This window comes from Triturus cristatus, chromosome 4_2 (genome assembly GCF_964204655.1).
Source record: "Triturus cristatus chromosome 4_2, aTriCri1.1, whole genome shotgun sequence".
Classification (NCBI taxonomy): Eukaryota; Metazoa; Chordata; class Amphibia; order Caudata; family Salamandridae; genus Triturus; species Triturus cristatus.
In genome coordinates, this window is record NC_140586.1 from 153,926,342 (window position 1) to 153,951,307 (window position 24,966).

At 46.4% G+C, this 24,966-nt stretch overlaps 1 protein-coding gene across 2 annotated transcripts in view; it reads left to right on the forward strand.

Annotated features, from left to right (window-relative positions):
* Positions 1-24,966, forward strand: part of ASIC1 (acid sensing ion channel subunit 1) — a 590,058-nt gene that overhangs the window by 216,526 nt on the left and 348,566 nt on the right. For both annotated transcript variants that reach the window (XM_085600875.1, XM_085600877.1), the window contains exon 3: positions 5,034-5,229. In XM_085600875.1, the coding sequence (XP_085457001.1) occupies positions 5,034-5,229 (196 nt within the window). The remainder of the gene's footprint in view (positions 1-5,033; positions 5,230-24,966) is intronic.

The window sequence follows — 24,966 nt, forward strand, 5'->3', positions numbered from 1 at the left end:
CTGGTTGTACTAGGCATGTCAGTTCTCTGCACCATCTCTCTGTCATCCAGGGACACTAGAGTGATCTCTACACTACCCCCACTAACTGGGACAATCAGCTCCCCAATCACTACACTCGGCAGCCCCACTGACTACCCACCAGTTGGGGGCTGGGCCCACTTGGGACACTTGGCATCCCATTGGAAGTGCCATTCCTGTTGGTACTCATAGCACCTGAGGGGTGCTTTCCCTGATGATTTACTGTCAGTAAATCACTTCTTCTCAGTTGGGGTTGGAATCCTGACCCTTGGAACTATTTTGGGGGTATTTAGAGAACTCCTTAGTTTTATTTTTGTCTCCCCCTCCTTCTTCTAGTGGGAACCCTGTCCACCCAGTGGTCCACCTACTTAGCAAGTCCCCTGGGATCAGTGAGCTTACTTTCAATCAGATGTTGGAGCAAATCTGCAAAACAATCGTTCACTTCATGCCATTCACCCAGCCAGCCAGTGACTTGCAAAAGGAGTCCACACAATCCACCCAGGTCTGCTGGGGCAGCTTCTGGCTGTCCCTAAGCTTTTGCCTAATCTTCCCCGGGGTAAGGCCATGCTTCCTACAAGCGCTTGGCTTATGGGGGGGGATACCGCATCCTATCCCCTCTCTAGAGGCATTAGGGTGTCCCTCCCCTCACTAGGGATGTGCTATCACAGACTACCCCCCTCCTCAGTTTTCCCCAGTGATCCTGTGCATCTGTAAAGCAATCTCATAAGCTTTGAACTACTTGTCAATGTCATCCCCAACAACAAAGTCAGGCACCAGTCCTTTTGGGATATGGACCCTCTTATCTCCTGAGGGCACAGCAGATATGCTGCCTCCAAGATTGCTGTACTCTGATTGCCTAGCCCTTATGTCCAGCTCTCTGAGGCTCTTCTCGTGAGCCATTTTTCTTTCCTCTGCTTCCATGGTCAGTTTCTTTTGCTCCGCCTCCTTGGGCAATTTCTTGTGCTCTGCCCCCCTGGCCAGTTTCTCCTCCTCTATTTTCAACTGGGCCATCTGCAGCCTAAACTCCTCTCCACCTTCCTGACCTCTAGAAAACACATTGCTCTCTACTCTGGCAGGGAGTTCCAACTCGGAGGTCATGTCATCCCCCTAAACTGAAGAATGTACCTCAGGCAGGCCATCTTTTTGCCTTTCAAAACCGTTATCCCCTTCTGTGGCTTCAACCAATGAATGATGGCTTTCCACCCAAGCCCTCAGTGCCTTTTGGAGCTCCAACTTCCTGGTGGTGCTCCCTACTGGAAGGCCCTTCTCTTTGTAGAACTCCTCAAACTAGGCCATAATGTAGGCATCCATGTTTGCCAGCTCAAACTCCATTCTTACAGGTTTGGTTTCAGACACAACAGTCAGAGAAAGAATGTATAAAAAGCAAAAATGCCAATCACTGATAATTAAAATTAAAATTGGTGTCAGATATGAGATGGTAGCATACACACAGTCACTGTATGGCACTGCACAAACGCAAGTCTTAATCCTCACAGCTGATCACCAATGTAAGAAATTGGGTTGTTGTTTGACTGGGGTGTTGGCACTGGTCAAGCAGCAACCACGATCCTTGTCAGGGTGAAACACAAGTCAACTCTTAAGCAGTCATGCGCACTTAGGGAGTGCAAACCAGCCTCCCCCCCCGTGCTGGCCCACCCTGCGAGCCACTGAGTGCCAAAGGAAAAATACAATGATAACGATAGTTATGATCATTGGTTTTTTCCTTCAGAGCAGTGGGGCGACACTCCTCCGCCTTAGCGCCTCTGAGTATTTGTGCAACACTTCACCCAGTAATAAAGAAAAAACACCACACAAAAGGGATCCCACATGAAGTACGAAAAATAGTACTTTAATTAAATAGAACAAGACCACAATTTCAAAAATCCAATCAGAAGAACCGGAGATATGCAGTTTTAAAGATATGTGAGAAAATCGCACCAAAAGCACAAAGCACAAACCATGGATGTCTGGCAGCACCAGATCAGGACAAAGTCACAAGTTCAGGCCGATGGTAATTGAGAGCGGGCTAGCTACATGTGCCCAGCTAGACCCGCTGAACAAAGTACCTTAAATCCTGTTTAGCGGAGCGCTGCAAGGATCCTAGTCAAAGATGCTTTGAGCAGCTGACGCAGTGCCCCAGTTACGAGGTGCGGTAAGGCTGCAATACTAGGGCCTGTGTCATTGCCAAGGTTTTTGATGTGAAGTCTGGTGTCTAGGATGTGGCACGCAATCGAGGTGATGCGTCTGTTCCTAAGAGCTGCGAGGCTGCAATGCTGAGTCCAGCATTCGTCAACTAGGCTGGCGTCAATGAGGGATGTGAGGGCCTGCGCTGAGAATTGGTCGTGCATCGGTGGTTCCGATGGGCTACTATGTGATGCAGGTGTTTGCAACGGGCCCAATCCATGAAGCAGAAGCGATATCCCTGTTCTGTTCGGGTTTGTGCCGCACAGAAGAGGGGATGCATATGTTCCACTGGATCCACAGAGGCTGGTAGAGTACCTTAAGACCACTTCAAGGGTCCAGGACTTGGGTGGCACCACTTGGCAGGGTAGATTCACAAATGGCAGAGTCCAGGTGCAGGTGCAAGGTTGTTGGAAGTCTGCTGTGTCCCTGAGGCTTCAGATCAGGAGGCCAGTCAACTAGTCCTTGGAGTCATTCTATGTTCTGGGTTCAAGAGATGCAGGTCCAGTCCTTCTCACCCTGAGAAGAATGCAGCAGGCAGCAGATCAGGGCAGCAGGGCAGCAGTCCTTCAGAGCCGCAGTCGAGCAGAGTGACAGTCCTTTCAGCAGCACTACAGTCCTTCTTGGCAGAGTATTCACAAGTCCAGATGTATTCTGAATGGTGGTGTCTGAGGTCCAGTATGTATACCCAGTTGTGCCTTTGAAGTGGGGAGAAGGTTCTAGAGGCATGCCTTTTACGTGCACAGCTGCCCTGCATTCCTGGCCCTGACTCCAGACTAACCATAGGAGGTACACAGTCCTTTGTGTGGAGATAGGACACAGGCTATTCAAGTGTAAGTAGGGTTGGGTCCAGCTCCTCTCTCACATCCTGTCAGTGATGGCCCATCCAGTCACACCTAAGCTCCCCATTGTGGATGGTTGTCTAGGAGGAATACACAAAGCCTAACTTCACCCACGCCTAGTCATGAGACCCAGAGACAGGCTGAAGGCACCAAATGGCTAAGACATGAAAATGGCAAGTTTTTAAAAGAGCCATTTTCAAAATTGTACTTTAAAATCTGATTCCACCATAAGTTAGAATGTTTCATTACATTCCCAGAAACCCCAATTAGGAACTGGTGACCTGGTCTCATTTGGACATTATTAAATGTAATATGGTAATTCCAATATTGTCCTGTGGGAGAGGTAGGCCTTGCAGTAGTGAAAAATGTATTTGAGTTTTTTACTACCAGGACACGTAATACTTAAAAGTACATATTCTACTTTTTAAATACATAGCACCCTGCCCTCTGGGCTGTCCAGGGCCTACCCTAGGGGTGGTTTATATGTATTAAAAAGGAAGGTTTGAGCCTGGTAAAAGGTTGCTTTTGCCAGGTCGTACTGGCAGTTCAAAAACTGCACATACGGGCTGCATTGGCAGGCCTGAGAGATGTTTAAGTGCTAATTAAGTGGGTGGCACAATTAGTGCTGCAGCCCACTAGTAGCATTTAATTCACAGACCCTGGGCATAGGTAGTGCCACCTTACTGGGGACTTACAAGTAAATTAAATATGCCAATTGGGTATAAGTCAATATATATGTTTCAAGTGGAGAGCACAAGCATATTTAGCACTGGTTAGCAGTGGTAAAGTGTGCAGAGTCCTAAGACCAGCAAAAACGAAGTTAGCAAAACCAGGAGGTCTGAAGGCAAAAGGTTAGGGAGAAAACACAGAATGGTTGCCAAGTCTAACACCTGGTATTTATTACTTCCCTCCTGCACTGTAGAACATTTCTGGTCGTTTAATAACATCTGCTGGCATTGTGTTTATCAAGGCACAGAATTCTCTAACACATGATAAAATATTATGCAATAGCCTGACATTTCACATTGTCTGCTATTTCACAATATCCCTTATATGCTGTAACATCCCCTGCCATTTCATACCATTCCATAAGATTTAAAAACATCTGCTTTCCTGGCATAACATCTCTTCCATTTCATATTGCCCCCTAGTGTTTTATAGCACCCATTTATTTTAATACCCTCTCTGGCATTTAACACGCTCAGTCTTTTTATAACAATGCCTGGCACTTTATAAGACCTCCCAGCATGTTCACCTTATTCCCGGGAATTTTACAACATGCCACAGAATTTTATAATACCTCCTGACATTTAAACATTTCACACAGCATTTAAAAACATTTCCTATCCTTGCAAAGGATCTCTAGCAATTCATGTCTAAAGGCATTTCAAAACACTAAAAAACATGGTATAACTTCACCAATCATAGTATAGCATTGCCTGGCATTTTATACCATCTCCTAGTGCTCTATACCATCTCCTGGTGTTTGCCGTGACGTTGCCCTGCTAATTGTACTGCACATTCTTACATCTGCATAAACTTTGTCTGCTCTCGCCGTCATGATCCAATGTACCCGCTCTTGTTGGCTGGTTACATGGCCTGATGGGTGGTTGACTGATGTGGACTCCCTAGTGGCTGACATGTTGGAATTTGCAAGAGCTTATGGGTGGGCGTCTATTGTTGCCACCCCCTTGGCTGATTTGGCTGATGGGTGGCTGGTTGATGTAGACTCCCCAAGGGTTGATGGGTGAGTGTCTAGAGTAGGCTCATATTTTGCTGATGGGTAAGGGGTGGATGTGATCTCCCCAAGGAATGAAGAATGGATAACTGAGATGGGCTCCCTCTTGAATGCCAGTTGGGTGGCTAACATAGACTTCTCAAGGGCTGATGGGTAGATGGCTCAAGTGGCCTCCTCAAGGACAATTGGGTAGGTGTCTGATGTGGACTCTAATTGACTGACAGGTAGCTCTCTGACCTTCTTCTATTCCACAGGTATGAAATCCCCGACACCCAGATGGGTGATGAGAACCTTCTGAATGTCCTTCAGGAGAAGGCCAACTTCCGAAATTTCAAGCCCAAACCCTTCAGCATGTTTGAGTTCTACAGCCGGGCGGGCCACGACATCCGGGACATGCTGCTTGATTGCCGCTTTCAGGGCACATCATGCACCCCTGAAGACTTCAAAGTTGTGAGTACCAAACTGTGGATCTTTGTTCTTCATTTGTTTTGTAGAGAGATAGTTGGCTGTGATCTGTTTGCCCTAAATAAATCTCTAAGAAGCTAAATGACCAGTGAATGGTTACCATGAGTAGGAAGGTTACTAACCTCTTTGGGTAAATGCCTGGTCAACTGTCTGCATCAAAGCGCCCAGGGTTGCTGCCCTGCTGATTGAGAGCGGTATTACTGCATTCGATCACCTCCCCTTCCAGAAAGGGGATCCTTCAGCAGAAATAATATTAAACTTATTTTTTATGGTTTGGTATGGCCAGGTCCAATGAATTATGTGCCAGTGGATGAACAAATTATTAGGCCGGGTTGACTAAATTATGCACCAAGAAATGGCAAATTTCGCTAGAAAAGGTTGTAAATTTTCTTCTGAAAAAAAGAGTAAATCCTTTTTCAGGGAGACACGGGGAAGAGCCAACCACCAAAATTGGTGTTTGTGTAGAGAAAATGGTTTCTCCATGGGAAAAAACATTTCACCGAGGAGGGAAAAAAAGCTGTCTGAAGGTGTCTCAAAGTCCTAGGTGTTAGAGACGAGACTAACTTACATGCCTAGCAGCATGAAACACTGGACTGACTCTTCCCAAACCCTTCTGACATTTAACATCCACTGGCCTTATCATTGGGAAAGCTTTTGATTTTCCTAAAAAGGCAGTTTTTCTCTTATGATAAGGGGCTCAACTTGAGTAGACTGGGACTGCTACCATGGCTCATAGGCCGTGCACCAATGGCTCACAAGGCCTTTCACAGACCCCATCTTTCCATAAATGTGGGAATTATGCTCGGTTGAAATAAATGGAAATTACAATGTGTCTATTGTGCACAAATCTACTTGGGATCAATATGGCACAATACACAGCAGTGGGGCTGATATGGGGACTGATACAAGTGCGCTACGCCCACAGTGCCTAAGATACATGACATCCATGAGTTGCCATTACATCCTAAATATCACCCACTGAGGATGCCACTACATTAAGTATGACAAATTCAATAGGATTTAATTAATTTCTAAGTAATTTAATATGGGTAAGGAAGCTATGTTTAAATTAATGTTGTTCAAAGTAAATTAATTGTTTGGCTACATTAAAATTTATTTTCATTTAATTTAATGAAAATATAAAATAATTTAAGCTGAAGGCTAGCTTGATGATTACATTATTTAATTTTATGTAATTTAATTGAAATTAATCGAATGGCTGGGTTTCGATTGGCATCAAGCTTAGGTTAATTTCTATTGAATGTATTTAAATAATAATATAAGGATAAGGTCAGGGTTAACATAATTTTTAGGCCATTAGTAGTAATTACATTTTATTTGATTTAGGGTTAGGTTAGTCATCAGGGTAACATTAAGGTTAATTGAATAGTTTATTTGAATATCATTTAGTTTAATCGATTTATCTTTATTAACGGGTTATGATTATTGTAGATGTACTGTTGATGTAGGGTGAATTACAAATTACATTTAATATTTACCTGGTTGATCTAGTTTTAGTAGTGGTAGAAGCTCATATGTAGTAGTAAGTGGACGAGGGGTAGCTTCCACTATAACATACTTACTTATACAGGGAAATTCATAGGCCAATAGGAGTTGCACTATCAGCTGGTGCAGTGGGCAACGTCAGCAGTCGGTGGCAGAGACCGAATAGCAAACTCTCCAGTGATCCACTGAATCCCAATAATATATATACACGTTCACATACATAAGATATTTGGGTCTTACTAGTAACTGGCAGCAGCTGCCTTTGAGAAATGAAAGATTACAAACCAGTGGATGAATAAGAGGTGGGAAAAATGTTTTAATACAAAAGGGACAGAGATCTTTTGGGGCACGGGTCCCATGCCACGAGTGATATTTCCTCAGTACCCGGGGTGTGCTGGAAAATCATTGTGTTGTAGGAGGGGCTCAGGCAGACAGAGGGACCTTGTCACAATGAGCAGGTGTGACTTACTCTTATATTGTATTGTACTGCATCATTTATTTTGCACTTACTTCACTAATGTGTGGCGCGAAAGCACCTGTCTACATGGGCAGTATACTATACTGTGTATGGTGTGTGGTTGGGAGTGTGTCGTCTTTGTTTTGTGATCTTATGTAAGAGGTCTTTCCTTGTCATGCGTGATGACCACCAAGGTGCGGCTATTGTGTTATGGGACGCAACACTTAGCAGTGGTCTGAATGCTGAGGTGTGAGAGACAGACATACAGTGTATGGTTTTCGGAAGCTGACAGCTTTACGCAGCTCTGTAAGTTCTTTAATGGTATTTTGTATGATCTTATTCTGCTTAGATAGTTACAGCACTGAGTTGTACAGCCTGATATTTTATTTAAAGTTGTTGGTACTGAGCGGGCACAGTTGGATAGAGAAGTAGTGGGGAGATCCACTGGAATAGAATTTGTGACTATTATCCCATATCTGAATTGCATTGTAAGACCTAAAGAAACTGTCATAATGTGTAGCTGGTTGGGCCCTGCAGTGTTCGACTAGATCAGAGTCTCGAACTGGCCAGTAGTGTGTGACAGATCAATTCAGTTATTCCATGTCTGCTCAGTTGATCATGGCTGGTTTTTTGGCTGGTACTGTACGGGGTCATTGGCAAGGTCTGTAGCAGATATATCTTATGTGAATTACTATTGATGGTGGTTGAGACACATCTGAGACCTATACTGTATATGGAACACTGTTATATTTTTATTTATTCGGTTTTCTTTCAAACAACGGGTGTTCTCCGATGTTGGAACCAAACAGTCAATTTGAGTTTGTCGTGAAAAGAACATATATTATGTCAGAGAGTGATTGTTTTCACGCTGAGGACGTATGTCGGTCTATGTAAAACAGAGGCTTTGTTTTGTTTTAGCCCTGATGAAGTCCTGGGGCAAGACGCTCAAACGACGAAACACGTGTAGGCAGTGGGCGAAGGACCAATAAAGGTTACACTTTTGTTAACAATGAACTTCGACATCTGAAGAATAATTTCACAGTTGTGTATATATCTTGCCTGTGCTTCAGGCTTTGTTGCTGAAACCATAGATTACACTTGAAGATATGACTAGCTTTCTGGGTTCTATGTCACGGTTGTGGGATGATGTAGTTATCTTGGCTATACCCATGTTTTCAACTGTCTTCTAAAGTATATATGCCCATGAAGGTTTCACATTTTTATGAAGGTTTCAAATTTATCCTGGTAGTGAGTTACAGAACTTGGTGGCTTGTACTGAGAAAGTAGCCCCTCCTTTTGGTTTCTGATTTTGAGGTGGTATGATGATCCATGATGCCCGGTGTCCTGTTTGTTTTGCATTACTTGAATTTAACTTGTAGGTATAGCAGTTCCTATCCATGAGAGGCTCTGTAGACAATGCAGAGAGCCTTGAATGTTGCCCTTCTATGTAGCCAATTTGTCATTGTGTGACAGGTGTTATGTGTTCTCTTGGGTGCAAGCAGAGAAATTGTATTTTGGGTAATATGAACCTGGGTGCGCCAAGGTATAGGCTGTTCTCATAATCATGCTTGGGGAAGACAAGTGTGTGGATATCTTGCAATTTTTGTTGGTATCCGGGGTATGGGAAGTTGCGACTCAGTGTTTTCATTGTGTAGAAGGTGGTCTTGGTGATATTGTTGACATGTGGCATGGAGGCTAGGTCTGAATCCATGGTTACCCTGCATTACTGTCTTCTTTTGATGTTTGCAGGGCCCCAAATTCGTTGGGCCATATGGAGGTAGGTTGGTATTTGTGTCTTCGCCCACAGGTCAAGACGTCTGTCTAAGTGTTTTGAGCTTCAGATGTTGCTCATACTAATGTGTTTCATCGTGAAGGCAGTCATCAGGTTTTGAGCTGTAGAGGTCTTCCAGGCCATACTTTTTTAGAATGATGTGTGTGTCATCTGAATAGTTGTAACAGCTGAGGTTGAATGATGTAATCAGGTCCGTTGATGGGGGTCAGTAGATGTTGAATAACAGACGAGATATGATGGACCCCTGAGGTATGTCAGTCACAGCGTTGAGTGTGAGAAGCTCACCTGAAAGGTGGTAAGTAGGCCACACTTTGTTTGTCTCAAAGGTAAGAAGCAATCCATTGTAGAGCACTTTCACATATTGATGGAGTCTTTGTAGTAGGGTGTAGGAGTGGGCAGTGGCAAATGAAGCTGATAAATACAGAAGTAATGGGGCGTCCACTCCGTTCTTGTCCACTGTGACTCTTAGGCCATCCCAAATGGATATGATGGCTGACTCTTTGCCTCTGACTAACTCATCAAAAGTGCTAAAGAGGAAGAGCAAGATTTGAATCTGGTTCAGGTTATTGTAGGAGGTAGTGGATTTTCAAAAGTGCTGGTGCAAACCTATGTTAAACACAACATCTGTCACGATCAAGAATCGAAGACTGCAAAACAAAATAGAATGAAACATGGGGAGGGGGTTCTGTCTGAGTGACAGTAGCGGATCGCACAGTTAAGAGTGATAAGACGGGGCAGGGAAGGGTGGGGGTGGTAGAAGTCGACAGACGACAGGTTAAGTAATATTAAATAAATAAAACCACTTAACTTGCGCTCGCCGCATCGTCGAGCGCAAGGTAAGTGGTTTTATTTATTTAATATTAATTTATCGGTCGTCTGTCGACTTCCACTACCCCGCCCTGCCTCACCGCTCTTCCCTATGCGAGCCGCTACTGCTGAGTGAGCTCAGGAAGGGGAGAGGTGGAAGGTTGTGAAGGCAGAAACGTGATTCTGAGACTGAGAGCTTGATTATGGGAGTGTAGAGAGGGAGAGGTTTGTGGTGGTGGAGGGCATTTGGCGAGACATGCAGGAGAGACTCTTTACCAGCAGGGGTTCTAGAAATAGCTGAGAGGAGGAGGCAAGGCTGAGAAAAAGAACAGATTGCTACAAAGGTGAAGGGTGGGCAAAGAGACGCCGTTCTGACATTTGTAAAAGGTAAATACACACATTTGTGAGTGTGCACAGCAGGCCTGAATCAAATGAATGTCTTCATTTTCTCTGCAAAGGTTGTTCCATTATAGCCAACAATGTCCCGCGCTGTGCTCCAATCCAAGCGCATCAAAATGCAAATTACAGCTAAAACCAGACTGAAAGGCTTCGACTGCTCAGGCGGGGCCATTACACAGCTGAACCCACTATCAGAGGTGGGGGGGAGCTGTGCCCGGGGGTCCCATCCAGCTGAGGCCCTGAAATCTGCCACATATCCGTATTACCATTGCTTACTGTATGTACAAGGCTGCCAACAGGCCCCATTTCATGAGGCTCAGTCCCAGGCGGCCCTGTTTTATAATCAACAAAATGGATTCTGGGCTTGCAGTGCCGTAGCAATGTCAGGTGGTGCCCGGTGCGGAACATTTCTTGGCACCCCCGGCTTGACAAAATGGCAAAAAGATGTGTTTAAAACACATATTTTTGCCATTTTGTCACCTCCCTCAGTGATGACACCCGGGGCTGCCCACACCCGCCACACACACCTTCCTACGCCACTGTGGGCTTGTAGTTTAGGCTTCGCGATCCTTAGTGTCTCCTACAAGTCCCAACATAGAGAAGGCTCATTGGGTAAAAGAATACACTAGTGGCTGAAAGTCCTGCAGACTTTCTTCCATCAATATGGCATCATAGCCCTGGCTTTGGGCTCTCAGACAGATTACCTACGATTCAACTCAATCAGGGCACCAATGTATCGACCTTGAAGGAACAAAAGGTTGAGTAGTTCTGGGATTGATCTTGCGGAATCACGGAGGTCTCTGCAGTAGGTGCATTGATCCACTGTGCAGTCTCGTTTGGCTTGGAAGTTGCGACTACCTGTTGGTATAGTGTCCCCTGCAGCAGGCAAGTTAACCCACTATGGTCTCTTTCTGGAATTATAACCAGTGCTTTAAATGTACCGGTACTGTCCGGAACTGAGTACCGGTACTTAATTATCTGGAGATGGAGGGAGGGTGCATGTACTTCTCAAGAGGGACGTGATACTTTTAATTGGAGAGCACACTTCTATTTTTCCATTTCAAGCACTGATTATAACCCATGGCCATCAGGACGCACACACGTCTCTGCAGCAAGTATATAAACCTAAAGAACTTTCTTTCTGGAACCTTCCTGCCATGCGGTGGGTAGTGGGGAGGCTAGAGGCGACGCCTCGACGACACTTCTCTGTGTCCCTCCCCTTGCCCGTCATTTTTCGGAACATGTACCCAGTGACATCTTTGGGGTCCCCTATACTGGGGTGCTGTTTGTGAAGCGCTCTGGAGCCCCGGGCGACACGGAGAGCACTTCACACACACAACAAGGCGGCTATATTTCGCTTTCTTGTGGGGTTTTTCTTTAGAAAGTCGATTGCACAGGATCGACGGGTGGTCCGGTTCCTGCCAAAATGTCTTGTTTGTATCGATCCTTCCCTCTTCCAAGCCTTGACTGTTCCTTTCAAGCTCGGCCTGTCGTTCTAATTGTAGCGTGCTGCAGGAAGGAGACATCCCCGGAGCTCCCCCTGTCTGCCCGCCCCCACCCGTCTCCAAGGCGGAAGGCCTAAGGAAAATAATGTGTGTGTGGAGGAGGGGGAATTATTATATGTAAATCACAATTACGCCGGAGGACGTAAGGTTCCAAGAAGAAGGGCTTTATGTGGGATGAAAAAACTGGGGCGTGGCCAATGTAATTAAGGGCGTGGCTTGAAAACACAAATGCCTAGTGTGCCGCCCTACTTGTATTTTGCTGTTTCTGTTATTGCATCCAGATATATGATACAAGTAACATCATACCTAGAACAAGTCAGGACTATTGGCTTTGTCAATGGTTGTTAGTTGCATAAGATAAATAAGAAGCAACTATGGCTTGTATATAATATTAAAAAGCTTCCACTTAAAGCCCTGGTGACACCTCGACAATGTTGCTGCTCCTGAGTTTCAAAAAGAGAAAGCGAAATCCAGATAAAAAATTACTGTCTGTAAAGGATTCCCCTTCCCCCTACTACACTCACCTGGCATGACGTCATGCCCGTCATGCCGTAACTTCTCCACCAGTGAGAAGTGAGCAGTGTGAGCATGCGCACATCGATGTGCCTGCTGTCACTGCAGTCCGGAAAAAAACGGAGCGCCTGTGCCAGGGCCCCTCCTTTCAAAAGCACCGGTGAGACCCGGCCCACTCAAAGCCCTGCCAAGAAGTGATGTCATGCCCATATAATAATTCTCACTTACAACAAGGTAAAAGGGCCTATTTCACAAAAACAACAAATTGACATAATTACAAACAAATGATAAAAGAAACTTTTCAGTTTTTTATTTTTTATATACATCACATGTATCTTTTCCGCATATTCAAGTTCTGTCCAGGGGTGGAACACAAGCCCCTACAGCCCCCAATTCTTCAAGGGGCCTCAGTTAAGCCCAAGTTCAAGAAATATCTGTGTGACATGGGAGGCTCACATGGATGAGCCAGATTGTAGAGCCTTTGAGTTTTGGCACTCTGGATTGTGGAATTCTGCTCAAATCTTGTCAAGTTCTTTTGATTGGCAGTCTCCAACAACTATGCATATGGAGTTGTAATGGCTTTTTGCACCTCTGGTGGTCTAATGGCTGCTTTGTAGGCTTTGCAGTATGATTTTGCCTTTTCCATCCCTTGATTTCCTCCACTTCCATTGCAGGATGCTAAGGCCTATTTTCCTTTTTGATCTTATAGATCCATGTGGTCTTTATCTGCAGGTTAACACGAGATGGGGTCTTTATCAGTGTCTGGTTGTCCAGACCAGTGGAAATGAAGTGGTAGAAGGCAAATATATCCTGTGGTTTCATATTGCCTGGAGTTCTTTGGGAGTTACGTGTTGGGAAGTCCAATGTTTTCATTATTTTGTATGTGGAGTTGTTGAGTGTTGGTGTTGTTTTTGGGTTGTTTGTATGGAGCTGTATGTTGATCTTGTAATGACATGGTGAACACTCCAGATGACCGGTAAGTGGTCAGTAACCAAGGTACGTCATGGTGAGGGGACATGATCTAATGTGTGACCAGGTAAGAACTGTCAGAGGATAAAGACCGTTGGACAAGACGACTTCAGTTTAGTTTACTCCTTCATGTGATACCAAATGATTAGGGCCCCTAAAATGTCTACTTTGAAGAGATTTAGTGAGTCTTGTTCCTGTGCATTGTGAGGCTTCCTTACATTCTCCATCATTGGGAGGCGGTCTGTCGATCAGGATGAAGGAGCAGACGAAGGTTGGATTGAGATCATTTCTTACCAGCAAGGATCTGCAATCAGCCCTTGTAGGATAGAATGAATCTGCTTTTATGGTTACCCCTACTTTGTGCTTGATGTAATGCTGTTCCTGACTAGTCTGACTGGGATCCTGCTAATCAGGGCCCCAGTCCCTGTGCTTCCTCCCCTAAATTGTTATGGTAAGTTCTTAGGTACATCCCAGATTGGACACTGGTGTACACTTAGCAGTCCCTAGTATATGGTACTGAGATACCCGGGGCATAGGTACACCAGGGGTCCCCCAAGGGCTGAAGCATGTATTATGCCACCCATGGGAGACCACTCAATTTGTAACTATAGGCCTGCCATTGCAGCCTGTGTAAGCTGGTGCTAGCACCACTTACGAAAGATATAGGTTTACCTATATCTAGGGTCAATGCACTTAAAACCTATAAGTCACCTCTACAGCAGGCCTTTTAATCTTGAAGGCAGGGTGCAAGGTTCTAAGTGTGAGGGTACCCCTGCATGAGAAGGGCATCCCTACAACCTACGGAGTCCATTCTCCTGGGTTGTAAGTCAGACAGCCATATAACATATAGAGGGCCACGCGTCATTACATGATGCCCATCTCAAAGGTGGCTGTACCAAATCCTATCATGTTTGGTTTCAACATGTTGGAATCATACCTCCCACACCATAAACGGTGTGGGAGGTATGATTCCATACACCATAAAGCTCCTTTGGGAGGCCCTTGCTGCTCCTGGTACCAGTCTTCCAGACCCGGACAAAAAGCTAGGGCTGCTGCCGGCCAGAGACACGTTTCTGCCCTCCTACTGCTGAGCCAAGCTCGGTAGGGGAAAGCAGAACAATAGGTATCTTGTCACAGGGAAGTGTGACCACCTACCAGTCAGGGTTTAGTGTATTGGGGCAGGTGTGGGCGCTTTTCAGTGCCACATAGTCTGTGTGCAGAGCACACATGGTGCCCTTCATGCATAGACCTGTCCAAACCAGTTCAGGGAGCCGTTGGCTCCCGCTCTAGTGCAAAACTGGACAAAGGACAGTGAAGTATCCATCCCCTTGTCCAGCCCCTCCTTAGGGAGGGACCCCTGAATCGTCCCAACCCTTTCCTTAGGGTATTTAAGGGCTTACCTGTGGGTGGGTCTCTAGAATGATCATGGGACAAGATTAATTTCAGACACCCCTCCTTCTTCAACCGTCTGGGCACTCTGGACTTTGCTGGACTTCCCTCTGGGCATCAAGACTGCAACTGGGAGGACTCCTACTGCTCTTGACTTTGTTGCCCTACTTGTTTGCTGCAATGCCCATGCCTGTGCACCATACAGGAACCTTCCAAGGCGTGTGGGCCTCCAAGACACCTGAAGGAATTTCCCTTAAGGTGAAGGAGTCCCTTCCTTGCATCTGCAGGCACCGCAACTGAGCAGGCCGGTCTGCTGATCCTGGGCTATCACAGACTCTGAAAAACTCAACAACACAGGTGGTGGTGCTTCACATCCGTCGAGGCCTGCCCTGTCCTCTCACCAAGTTTGAGGCCAGTATCCTTTGTTGGAGCCGCAGGAACTTAACCCTTGTGTACTGCATTGACTTGCAGTTGCAAAGGCTTGTTAGCTTGTTTCCACCAAGATCTTTGGGCTCCAAGTAGCCCCAGCCTCAAGCATATCCTGTGACCAAGATCTTTGTCCTCTCCGCATCACTTGCACCTTAGGCTTGCATATCTGTGAGCTGCTCGAGGTCCTCTTGCAATTCCAGTGCCTCTGGCCTGTGGGTCCTCTTGCGGGTCATCTTTGAATTCATTGGGCTCCCAAAGTTGCTCGGGGGCTGCCCTAACTCTCCTGTTGTTGGTGAGTCTCCAGGACCTTGCTGGTCCCGACATTGTACCTTCTTCGACTTCCACACTGGTTGCAGTTACCAAGGCTTGTTGGTGCTTCTGACGGACACCGACCCCTCAACTCTTGCCCTACGATGTGGGACAGCTCACATTCGGCTCCTGGTTGTCCACAGCATCGCCTGGTACGCACAGCTGCAGTTTCAAAGTCATCGTCAGCTTCCCTGCAACACTCGACATCGGTGGGCATTCTTCTTCTGTGCCTCTTCGTCACTCCTGAGTGGAATAGACTCTGTCCCCTCTGCTTGCAGGTACTTCTCTTCCTGAATCTACCTTTGGGTTTCACTGGACACTTTCAACTTCACCAACAGCGGCATCTTCCTGAAGTCCTTCATGGGGTTCGACTGCTGTTTCCGAAGCCAATTCACACCTATGCACCCAGTTTTCCTGGTGTAGGTATCCTGGTTCCTAGGGTATCCACGGGTAGGGTGGCATTACAACCTTCTGTCTTTCACGGGGTTTCTTCAGGATCCACTGGGAAAGTTCCTTGTTCTTTAAGATTGCAACAGCGACTTACCCATTGACTTGCATTGAACCCACGGGCATGTTCCCACTCTGCACACGACCTCCGTGGGTCTCCTGGTTACTTACCTTGGGTGGTTCCCTGGGTCCCCAGCACTTCTACGTCTTCTGGGTATAGTCTTGACTCGAGTTGCACTATTTTAGTATATGGTTTGGTCTCCCCCTGGTAACCACTGTGTATTACGTGGTACTTACCGGTTTCTATCGAAAAATATTATGTGCAGTGTGTATATCTCCAGCTAGGAGATATCTGTATGTGTTAGTGAGTGTCTTAAAATAAATACATATTTTTTATAAATACACTGTGTGGTTCTTTTTCACTTAATCTACACTTATAAGATTAGGTTCAAGTGAAACAAGCTTCTTCACTCCTTCTGGACTAAGCCTGAAGGCTGCTCTCCACAGCAACCACTTAGAGAGCTTTCTAATGTTGTCTAAGACCACCAAAATCCCCATAAGGTTTGTCTGGATTAGTTCAGGGTGCCCACTTACACAAGTGTGCATCATATACCAAGACAGCTTCTCACAGCCATGGTGTAGTTTTGATGCAAGACATTTTTAATGATTACTTATGGATGACTGCTGAGCCTCCTCTGATATTGCCAGTATGATTTTCGTTGACAATAACATATCAAGATGGAATAGCTTCAAGGCATGGGGTTACATCATGTGTACTCGCAAACATTTACCCAAAGGCCGCAAAGTTTGGTTTGTGATGTGACGAAGGCTGCATTAATGCGAGCATGTTGGCTGTCCGGGGAAGGAGGGGGGGCACGGTGAGGCATGCGGTAAGGTGGATATAGGGGAAGAGAAGCACATGCGTCTAATGGCTGAATTGCACAATGTGAAACCAGAAAACCTGGGATTGATTCCAGCTTCACCACTTTACCAAATTGTGTGATCCTGAGCAATTGTTTCATTTCACTTTCCCTCCTTTTTCTATTATTATCATATATATGCGGACCTCAAAATCCATGACTTCAGGATGTGCGCTGTACAAAATCACCTACTGTGTATGATTTAATAAACAATAATGTTGTTCATGTATACTAGGAAGCTACCCTAAGAGTGTACATAACAACTGACTTACCTCTTAGTTCACTATTGGCATTGTTGTCAGTGTGGGGGAAGAATGCATGTGTGGGGGAAGAATGCATGTTTCAAAATTCGGATTTGAAAACTATCATTTAAAAAATATTTCTCAATGTACTCTTATCTGAAATACTAAGGTGAAATGGTTCTGCATGTCAATGAAATACACTTTTTGAACTTTTGAAGACACCTCATCATATTTTTACACTTTTGCTGCAAGATGGCTTTGAAAATTAAGGTGTTCTTAAAGTTAAGTGGTGCAGGACAACCTGGTTACTTTCTGTCTTTAACTTCAAGTAACCTTTAAATAAAGGCTTGCTGGTATATTTAACATCATTTCAATGTTAGTGCTGCTTCAAGTGAACAGCAGCCCAGTGCTACTGTGCTGTTCATCAGGGGGCCACATGTAAAGGTCAGGAGGGCCGCATGCGCCCCCCGGGCCGTACATTGAGTATCACTGGTTAAGGAATCGTCGTTGAGCCGTGCTTCTGAGGTGAAGGTGAGGTCCGGTGCCGTTTCCAAGAGCAGAAGACCAAATAAGTTTAAATGGTTCTTGTTCAAGGATCTTGCATTAAAGAGCAGACATTTTAGCTGGTGAGCCTCTGTCTTCTTGTCATGATGATGCCACACGGAGGTGGGGTCTTGTGTAGGGCAAGGAGAGGAGTTATGTGGAATATGGGTGGGGGACAATGCGTGGTTGCTGTGGCTTGAGGTACAATTCAAAGGCAGGCTGGATGGTTAGGGAACTATGGAGGTTTGTGAGATAGTGAGACTGATGGATATACCTGTGGAGTCTTTATACGGGATGGCTGTCCCATGGTTGCAGGTCTGTAGGGTGACATCAGTGGAAGGGTGGTGATGGGGAAGGTACGGCTGGGAACCTGGCAATTATGCACTGCCACCTTGTTCTAATTTTCATCTTTTTCCTGACAAGCGACATTATAAGTTGAACTCTTCCTGTGTGTGGACTGCTTTTAAGTAAACTGCTTTGTTTCCATTATATTCAATCATGGGCAACTTGGTGTATTTTGACCGGCGGCCTGAGATGTCCTTTTCTGGGCTTCAGCCTCTGGCGAGGTCATGGACGGTAGACCTAAAGGCGATTATTCCCAAGCTGTGGTGCTGGTAGTGGGTTCGAATGGGAGCTGCTGATGGTGTTTCATGGGTGATGGTCTTCTTATGTGGAGCCGGAGGGGAGTTGTTCCTCGAAGTGGCTATCTGTCTCGCGGATGTAAAGGTACCCTGGAGCCGGGAGTGATAATCCCTAAAGACAGCAAACCGCTATCCCACCATGTGTGTATATAGGTGGGTTGTACCCAGGAAAGATTATCCAGTACTCTCAGAAGTAACTATTCTCACCCTGAAAATGTATGGGTGGGCTGTCCACATGCGCGATACGCCTGTGATCCTAAAACTGCCACCACTCTGAGAGTGTAAGGTGTGCCCATGAGAGATAATCCGTATCCCAGGATTAAGTACCCCACCCTGAGAATGTATGTGTGGGCCATGGCCAAGAGTGATACATTTATAATCCCAGGGGTACATTTTCCTCTATTTATGGCTTGGTTCTGTATATCCTGTATATCTTAAATATATAATCTACATTTATTCAATATACAGTGTGTTTCTGTATACCTTTTGTTCAGTGTATTTTCTGATTCTAAGTGCCTTTCTTCAATTTATTGGTGGAGTACAGTTTACTTTATTTAATATATTATCTGCTTCTATATACATTTGTTCAAGGTACTGCCCGGTGTTTGTATGCCTTTCTTCAATGTATTGTCTGGTTCTAAATACCTTGGCTTTGAAGACTATTTATCAATGTTTCATCCGGTTCTGTATACCTTCCTCAGTGTATCCCTTCTTTTGTGCCATTCGTCAATATGGAATCTGGTTCTATATGCCTTTCTGAAATGTACCTTGTAACTTCATATTTTTTCCAATAGATGACCTGGTTCTATGTAACTTTAGTCAATGAACTGTCAAGTTTTACATACATTTCTATGTTTCTTCAATGCATCATATGTTAAAGATACCTTTCTTCAATATATTGTATGTTTTTACACCTTTATTCAGTATTGCGTAATTCAGTTCACTATGTATGGCTTGGTTGTGGGCTCGGTTGTTAATACTGAGTACCTTTGCTCGTTATTTCACGTGGGCTGGTTTGGGGTTTGACCACTGGTTCTGAACTGAGGACTGGTTCCAGGTTCGGTCTTGGATCAGTGTATCGTTGCCTTTTAGGGTCAACTGAGCTTGGGTGGTGGATCTTTATGTCCAAATTCATGGTACACTTTATCCTGGTTCTGGACTCAAGCTTTGGTTCTGTGTAGAGTTGCTCTTTACACACTGTAGCGCGGTTCTGGGTTTGTGTATTGGTTCTATATATTTTTTCTGAGTGTGTATCCAGGTTTGGGTGTTGCTTTGTCTGCCTGCGTTCATTGTAGATTTCAGCCCTATCTCACGAGAATGGCTTTCAGCCAACCCCGGGGATACTCCGGGGTGCCCTTACTCCCATACAATGACACTCCCTATAGGAACTAGCCGCCTGTGGACCTTTGTTGGTGAGGTAAGGAGCAGGGGAGGCTCCACTGCCTTCTCCTGAGTCTGGCTAGATGGAAGATCAGCAGACTGCCGCAATAGCCTGTCTGGCCCCACCCTTACCCTACTCAATGGGACTCAGAGAATGATAGTATGACCATGCTGCACCCTGAACGTGCCTCAATGCATACTAAGGGGCAGATTCATATTGGACTTGCGCCACTTTTACGCCGCCGTTGCGTCACTTTTGTGACGTAGCGGCGGCGTAAACCCTGCGCCATGTTGCGCCCCATTTACAACGTGACGCATCTAGGGAGATGCGTCACGTTGTAAAGCTTGCGCCACATGTGGGCGTACCTGCACAGGGGGGGGGGGGCGTTCCGGCGCAGGAATGCCTCTGAAAAGTGGCTGAGTGAAATCTACAAGATTTCACTCAGTCACTTTTCCGGCCATGCTGCGTCAAAACCCTGCGCCTGCTTGAAGCAGGCGTAAGGATTGACGCAGCATTGTAACGATAGGGCACCCCCGAGCCTTGCTGGAGCTGCGTCGCGCTTGCGACGCAACTCCAGCAATGCGCCAACCTTCCGCCATCAGATGCGTCACGCATCTGTTTATCCTTGCGCCACGATGCGCTGCATTGTAAATGCGGCGCATCTATTGTTGCGCAAGGGTAAACTTTCGTGACGCATCTTTCCTGGCGCATCCCTGCTGATTTGCAGGGATGCGCCAGGAAACATAAATCTGCCCCTAAGCACCTTGAAGTGGCCTAGGTGACTGATAGCACGTTATAATTCTCATAAATAATAATAATAAGTTAATAGACATACAAATACAAATCCCAATGCAACACAACAAAAGAACGCTGCCAACTGACTGTTGTAGTCTCGCTGTCAGAACGGGCCTTAACCTTTTGCAGCCGCCTCCATGGGGGCATAAGTAAGACCAGGCGAGAAATCCAGAGCTGGACCACAATAGCCATGACATATTTTGGGGATCTTGACTCCAGACAACCTTAAATGTAGTGAATCAGAATAGGAGTCGATTGCATAGTCAGTGGTTATCTTGAAACCCTGGAGCAGATCTGGCCCCTCTGAGCCAACATTGGACACTCCTGACACAACTGACGCCTCAACAATGCTGGCAATGAGGCTCAGTGAGTTAAACACTTGCCATTGATATCTGCTGTGATTTCCAGGTCGAAAGCAAAGAACACAGACTCAGCATTCTCTCCATCCAAGGTCTGTAAATTGAGAGCTATTAGCAGTAACACTTGATATGTGCAGTCCTTAGAATTTTCAGAAGTGTGGTATGAAATGCTATTTATAAAATCATTGCTATAACTTTTCCACGTCATTTTGAAAAGTAAAAAGAGAAATGTAGCAGTATATTTTCTTTATTTCTGCATTGCGCTATAAAAGAATTCGATCATAGAACAGCATAAATCATTACAGAAAAAAGAGTATAAATAAAATAAAAATCAGTTCAAGTAAAAGTGCTACAACAACCTTAGGTGGTTAGGGAAAATATACAACTTAAAATATATTCCTTGTAAAAAGAGAAATATTTCCTTGTAAAAAGAGAAATATGTATGACAGGCCTCAGACCAATGAGTTGATACTCGATCAATCTTGTTTCCTGCTCATTGCTGACATGTCATAATGATACTCACATGTTCACGAATACAGGACCCCCCTGACTCTGTGACTGTGTGACTAGTTTGTGTATGCTGCCTGCAGGCATATCCTGACAATGTGTCACATTCAATCACATGTAAGACGTGCTTGCAAGCTTCTCCAACAAGTGTGGGGCACAGTGTCCAGCCCTAACCCATGACACAAAATGTCAACACTGATAAATGTCACTACAAAAACACTCTTCTCAAATCCAAACATAACTGAAGCAGTATCTGCTCATCCGACCGCACTAAAGGCTACTGGTGGCCCCAATAAAAGGTTAGAAAGTGCTAAAGAAGTGATACAATATATTCAGGGCCACTGGAATTATGCGATTGTGCGACGATTTTCACATTTTATAGATTTGCCGCATTTGCCACACAATCCATCACTGACTGCATAATCTGCTGATTTTCATAAAAATATTTAGTTCTATCTTAAACGGTTCAAAGTATACTAATATGCAGCACCGTGTTGCTGTGCAGTAGAAGGCCATTTGTGACGGTTGACTGGTCACGTTTCTGTTGCATATTACTGAATGTGGGTGTTAAACTGGTTCTCATGAGCTGCAACATATGTCCAGACACTGTCAACAAGTGTTGAAATAACAAAAGAATGAAGTTATGCTATAACAAAATGTGCCGCATGGGCCGCATAATTTGCTTTTTCTGCTGTATAATTTAGTCAACCCTACCGAATTATTGCCCCTTCCCTACCGCATAATTCCAGTGGCTCTAAATATATGTTTGCACCTGATGCCGCTGCTCGCTTCTGTCGCCATCGTACGTAGTATGCCATCCATCCTTGCCTGATATGCATGGATGTCCTTTGGGAGCCAGGGGTCGCAGCTCCGACCTCTAAATTGCTCCCCGGAAGTGCCAGGAGTAGAAGGGAGTAAGTTAGAGGTCGGAGCTGCGACCCCTGACTACTCCCAATGACGTACATGCAGTGGTGTGTGCCAGAGGCGCAACTATAGCCACATTTCGGGGGGGGCTAAGAAAAAATTTCGGGGGGGGCTGAGTCTTTTAAGCCATAGGCAGATTGGAGCTGCAGGGGCTCTTAGAAGGGGTGAAACAACAGCGAGGCCTCATTAACATGCAAATGGTCTTTTAAAGACCTGTGAAGTGCCCGGATGCGGCTGTGTGTGCGCCGCGAGGCTGTCTCATCCCGGGCTGCCACACGCGACGGGGGGGGGGGGGGCTGGAGCCCTGTGAGTCCAATGGGTGTTGCGCGCCTGGTGTGTGCTATATAAAACCTCAAATAAATACATAAGGACGAGCAAGTGGTTTAGGGCTTGTTCCCCTTGTTTTGTGTCTCAGTAGGTTTGAGGAGTAAGCGACGAGGAGAGGCGCCGTGATGAGAATGCGTAGGCGACACTACAAACCAGCGTGGATTAAAAAAAACTGTATAAATAAAAGGAACAAACAGCCGGAGAGTGTTCAGGTGAACCGCCACGCGCTGATCAAAGCCAGAGCCCAATTTGCCTCGCGGGCTCGAGGGAATAAAGACCAGAGCCGGCAGCTCGTGGAGGCGCTACAGGCCCGCGGGGGACGCGGCGCTGCAGACCCGCAGGGCAGGCACCGCCGTGTGTGGCGGGGCTTCAAGCTCTCTTACTTAGTCTCAAACATTTTACATTACGGGCTCGTCCAAATGCGCAGACTTCGAGCACAGGCGTTTCTTGGCGCTTCGGAACGATAGCGTGCACTCTACGGGGCCGCTGAGGAGGACCTCAAGGGGAAAGGTATGTTTTCATAATCCCCCTAAACATCGGAAGAGCAGCTGCCTTGGCCCGGTGCTATGGGTCCTTCTTCAGGCAGCATGAACGCATGGCTGTGGCACCGGTCTAGGGGAGCCAGCGATGGACCCATGGTGCTGACGGAAGGCCAACACAGGCGAAGCCTTGCGCCCTTCTAAATGGAAGCCAGGACGGGACCACGCCACCTACCGGAGGGCGCTAGTAATGGAGTCTGGGTGCTGACTGATGGCCACTGGAGATGTAGCCTTGCCGCCTGGCAAAGGAAGCCAAGCACGGGCCATGCCACGAATAGAGGGAGCTACCCAAGGTCACAAGAGGCAGAGCCCTGCCCCACGGTACAGGAAGCCAAGGGCAGGGCTACGTCACTCGCCAAGACAAGCAGATGGGGAGCCATTGCACCTGTGAAGGTACGCAAAGACAGGACCATGGCACTTGCCAATGGCGGCTACCAATGCAGCGTTAGCCACTGCCAAGTGCACCAATAGATGAGTCATGCTCACTGCCCTGTGCTGGTGCACATCCTGCAGTAGGCATCCATGCATGCAGACACGGTCCCTTGCACATGGCCGTCAAAGATGGGTCCATGCCACCTGTCCAAGGCAGCAACAAAGGGATCCATGCCTCCTGTCCAAAGCAGCAGCAAAGGAATCCATGCCTCCTGTCCAAAGAAGCAACAAAGGAATCCATGCCTCCTGTCCAAAGCAGCAGCAAAGGAATCCATGCCTCCTGTCCAAGGCAGCAACAAAGGAATCCATGCCTCCTGTCCAAAGAAGCAACAAGGAATCCATGCCTCCTGTCCAAGGCAGCAACAAAGGAATCCATGCCTCCTGTCCAAAGCAGCAACAAAGGAATCCATGCCTCCTGTCCAAAGCAGCAACGAAGGAATCCATGCCTCCTGTCCAAAGCAGCAACAAAGGGATCCATGCCTCCTGTCCAAGGCAGCAACAAAGGAATCCATGCCTCCTGTACAAAGCAGCAACAAAGGAATCCATGCCTCCTGTCCAAAGCAGCAACAAAGGGATCCATGCCTCCTGTCCAAGGCAGCAACAAAGGAATCCATGCCTCCTGTCCAAGGCAGCAACAAAGGGATCCATGCCTCCTGTCCAAAGCAGCAACAAAGGAATCCATGCCTCCTGTCCAAAGCAGCAACAAAGGAATCCATGCCTCCTGTCCAAAGCAGCAACAAAGGGATCCATGCCTCCTGTCCAAGGCAGCAACAAAGGAATCCATGCCTCCTGTACAAAGCAGCAACAAAGGAATCCATGCCTCCTGTCCAAAGCAGCAACAAAGGGATCCATGCCTCCTGTCCAAGGCAGCAACAAAGGAATCCATGCCTCCTGTCCAAGGCAGCAACAAAGGGATCCATGCCTCCTGTCCAAAGCAGCAACAAAGGAATCCATGCCTCCTGTCCAAAGCAGCAACAAAGGAATCCATGCCTCCTGTCCAAAGCAGCAACAAAGGAATCCATGCCTCCTGTCCAAAGCAGCAACAAAGGAATCCATGCCTCCTGTACAAAGCAGCAACAAAGGAATCCATGCCTCCTGTCCAAAGCAGCAACAAAGGGATCCATGCCTCCTGTCCAAGGCAGCAACAAAGGAATCCATGCCTCCTGTCCAAGGCAGCAACAAAGGGATCCATGCCTCCTGTCCAAAGCAGCAACAAAGGAATCCATGCCTCCTGTCCAAAGCAGCAACAAAGGAATCCATGCCTCCTGTCCAAAGAAGCAACAAGGAATCCATGCCTCCTGTCCAAAGCAGCAGCAAAGGAATCCATGTCTCCTGTCCAAGGCAGCAACAAAGGAATCCATGCCTCCTGTCCAAAGCAGCAGCAAAGGAATCCATGTCTCCTGTCCAAGGCAGCAACAAAGGAATCCATGCCTCCTGTCCAAAGAAGCAACAAGGAATCCATGCCTCCTGTCCAAGGCAGCAACAAAGGAATCCATGCCTCCTGTCCAAAGCAGCAACAAAGGAATCCATGCCTCCTGTCCAAAGCAGCAACGAAGGAATCCATGCCTCCTGTCCAAGGCAGCAACAAAG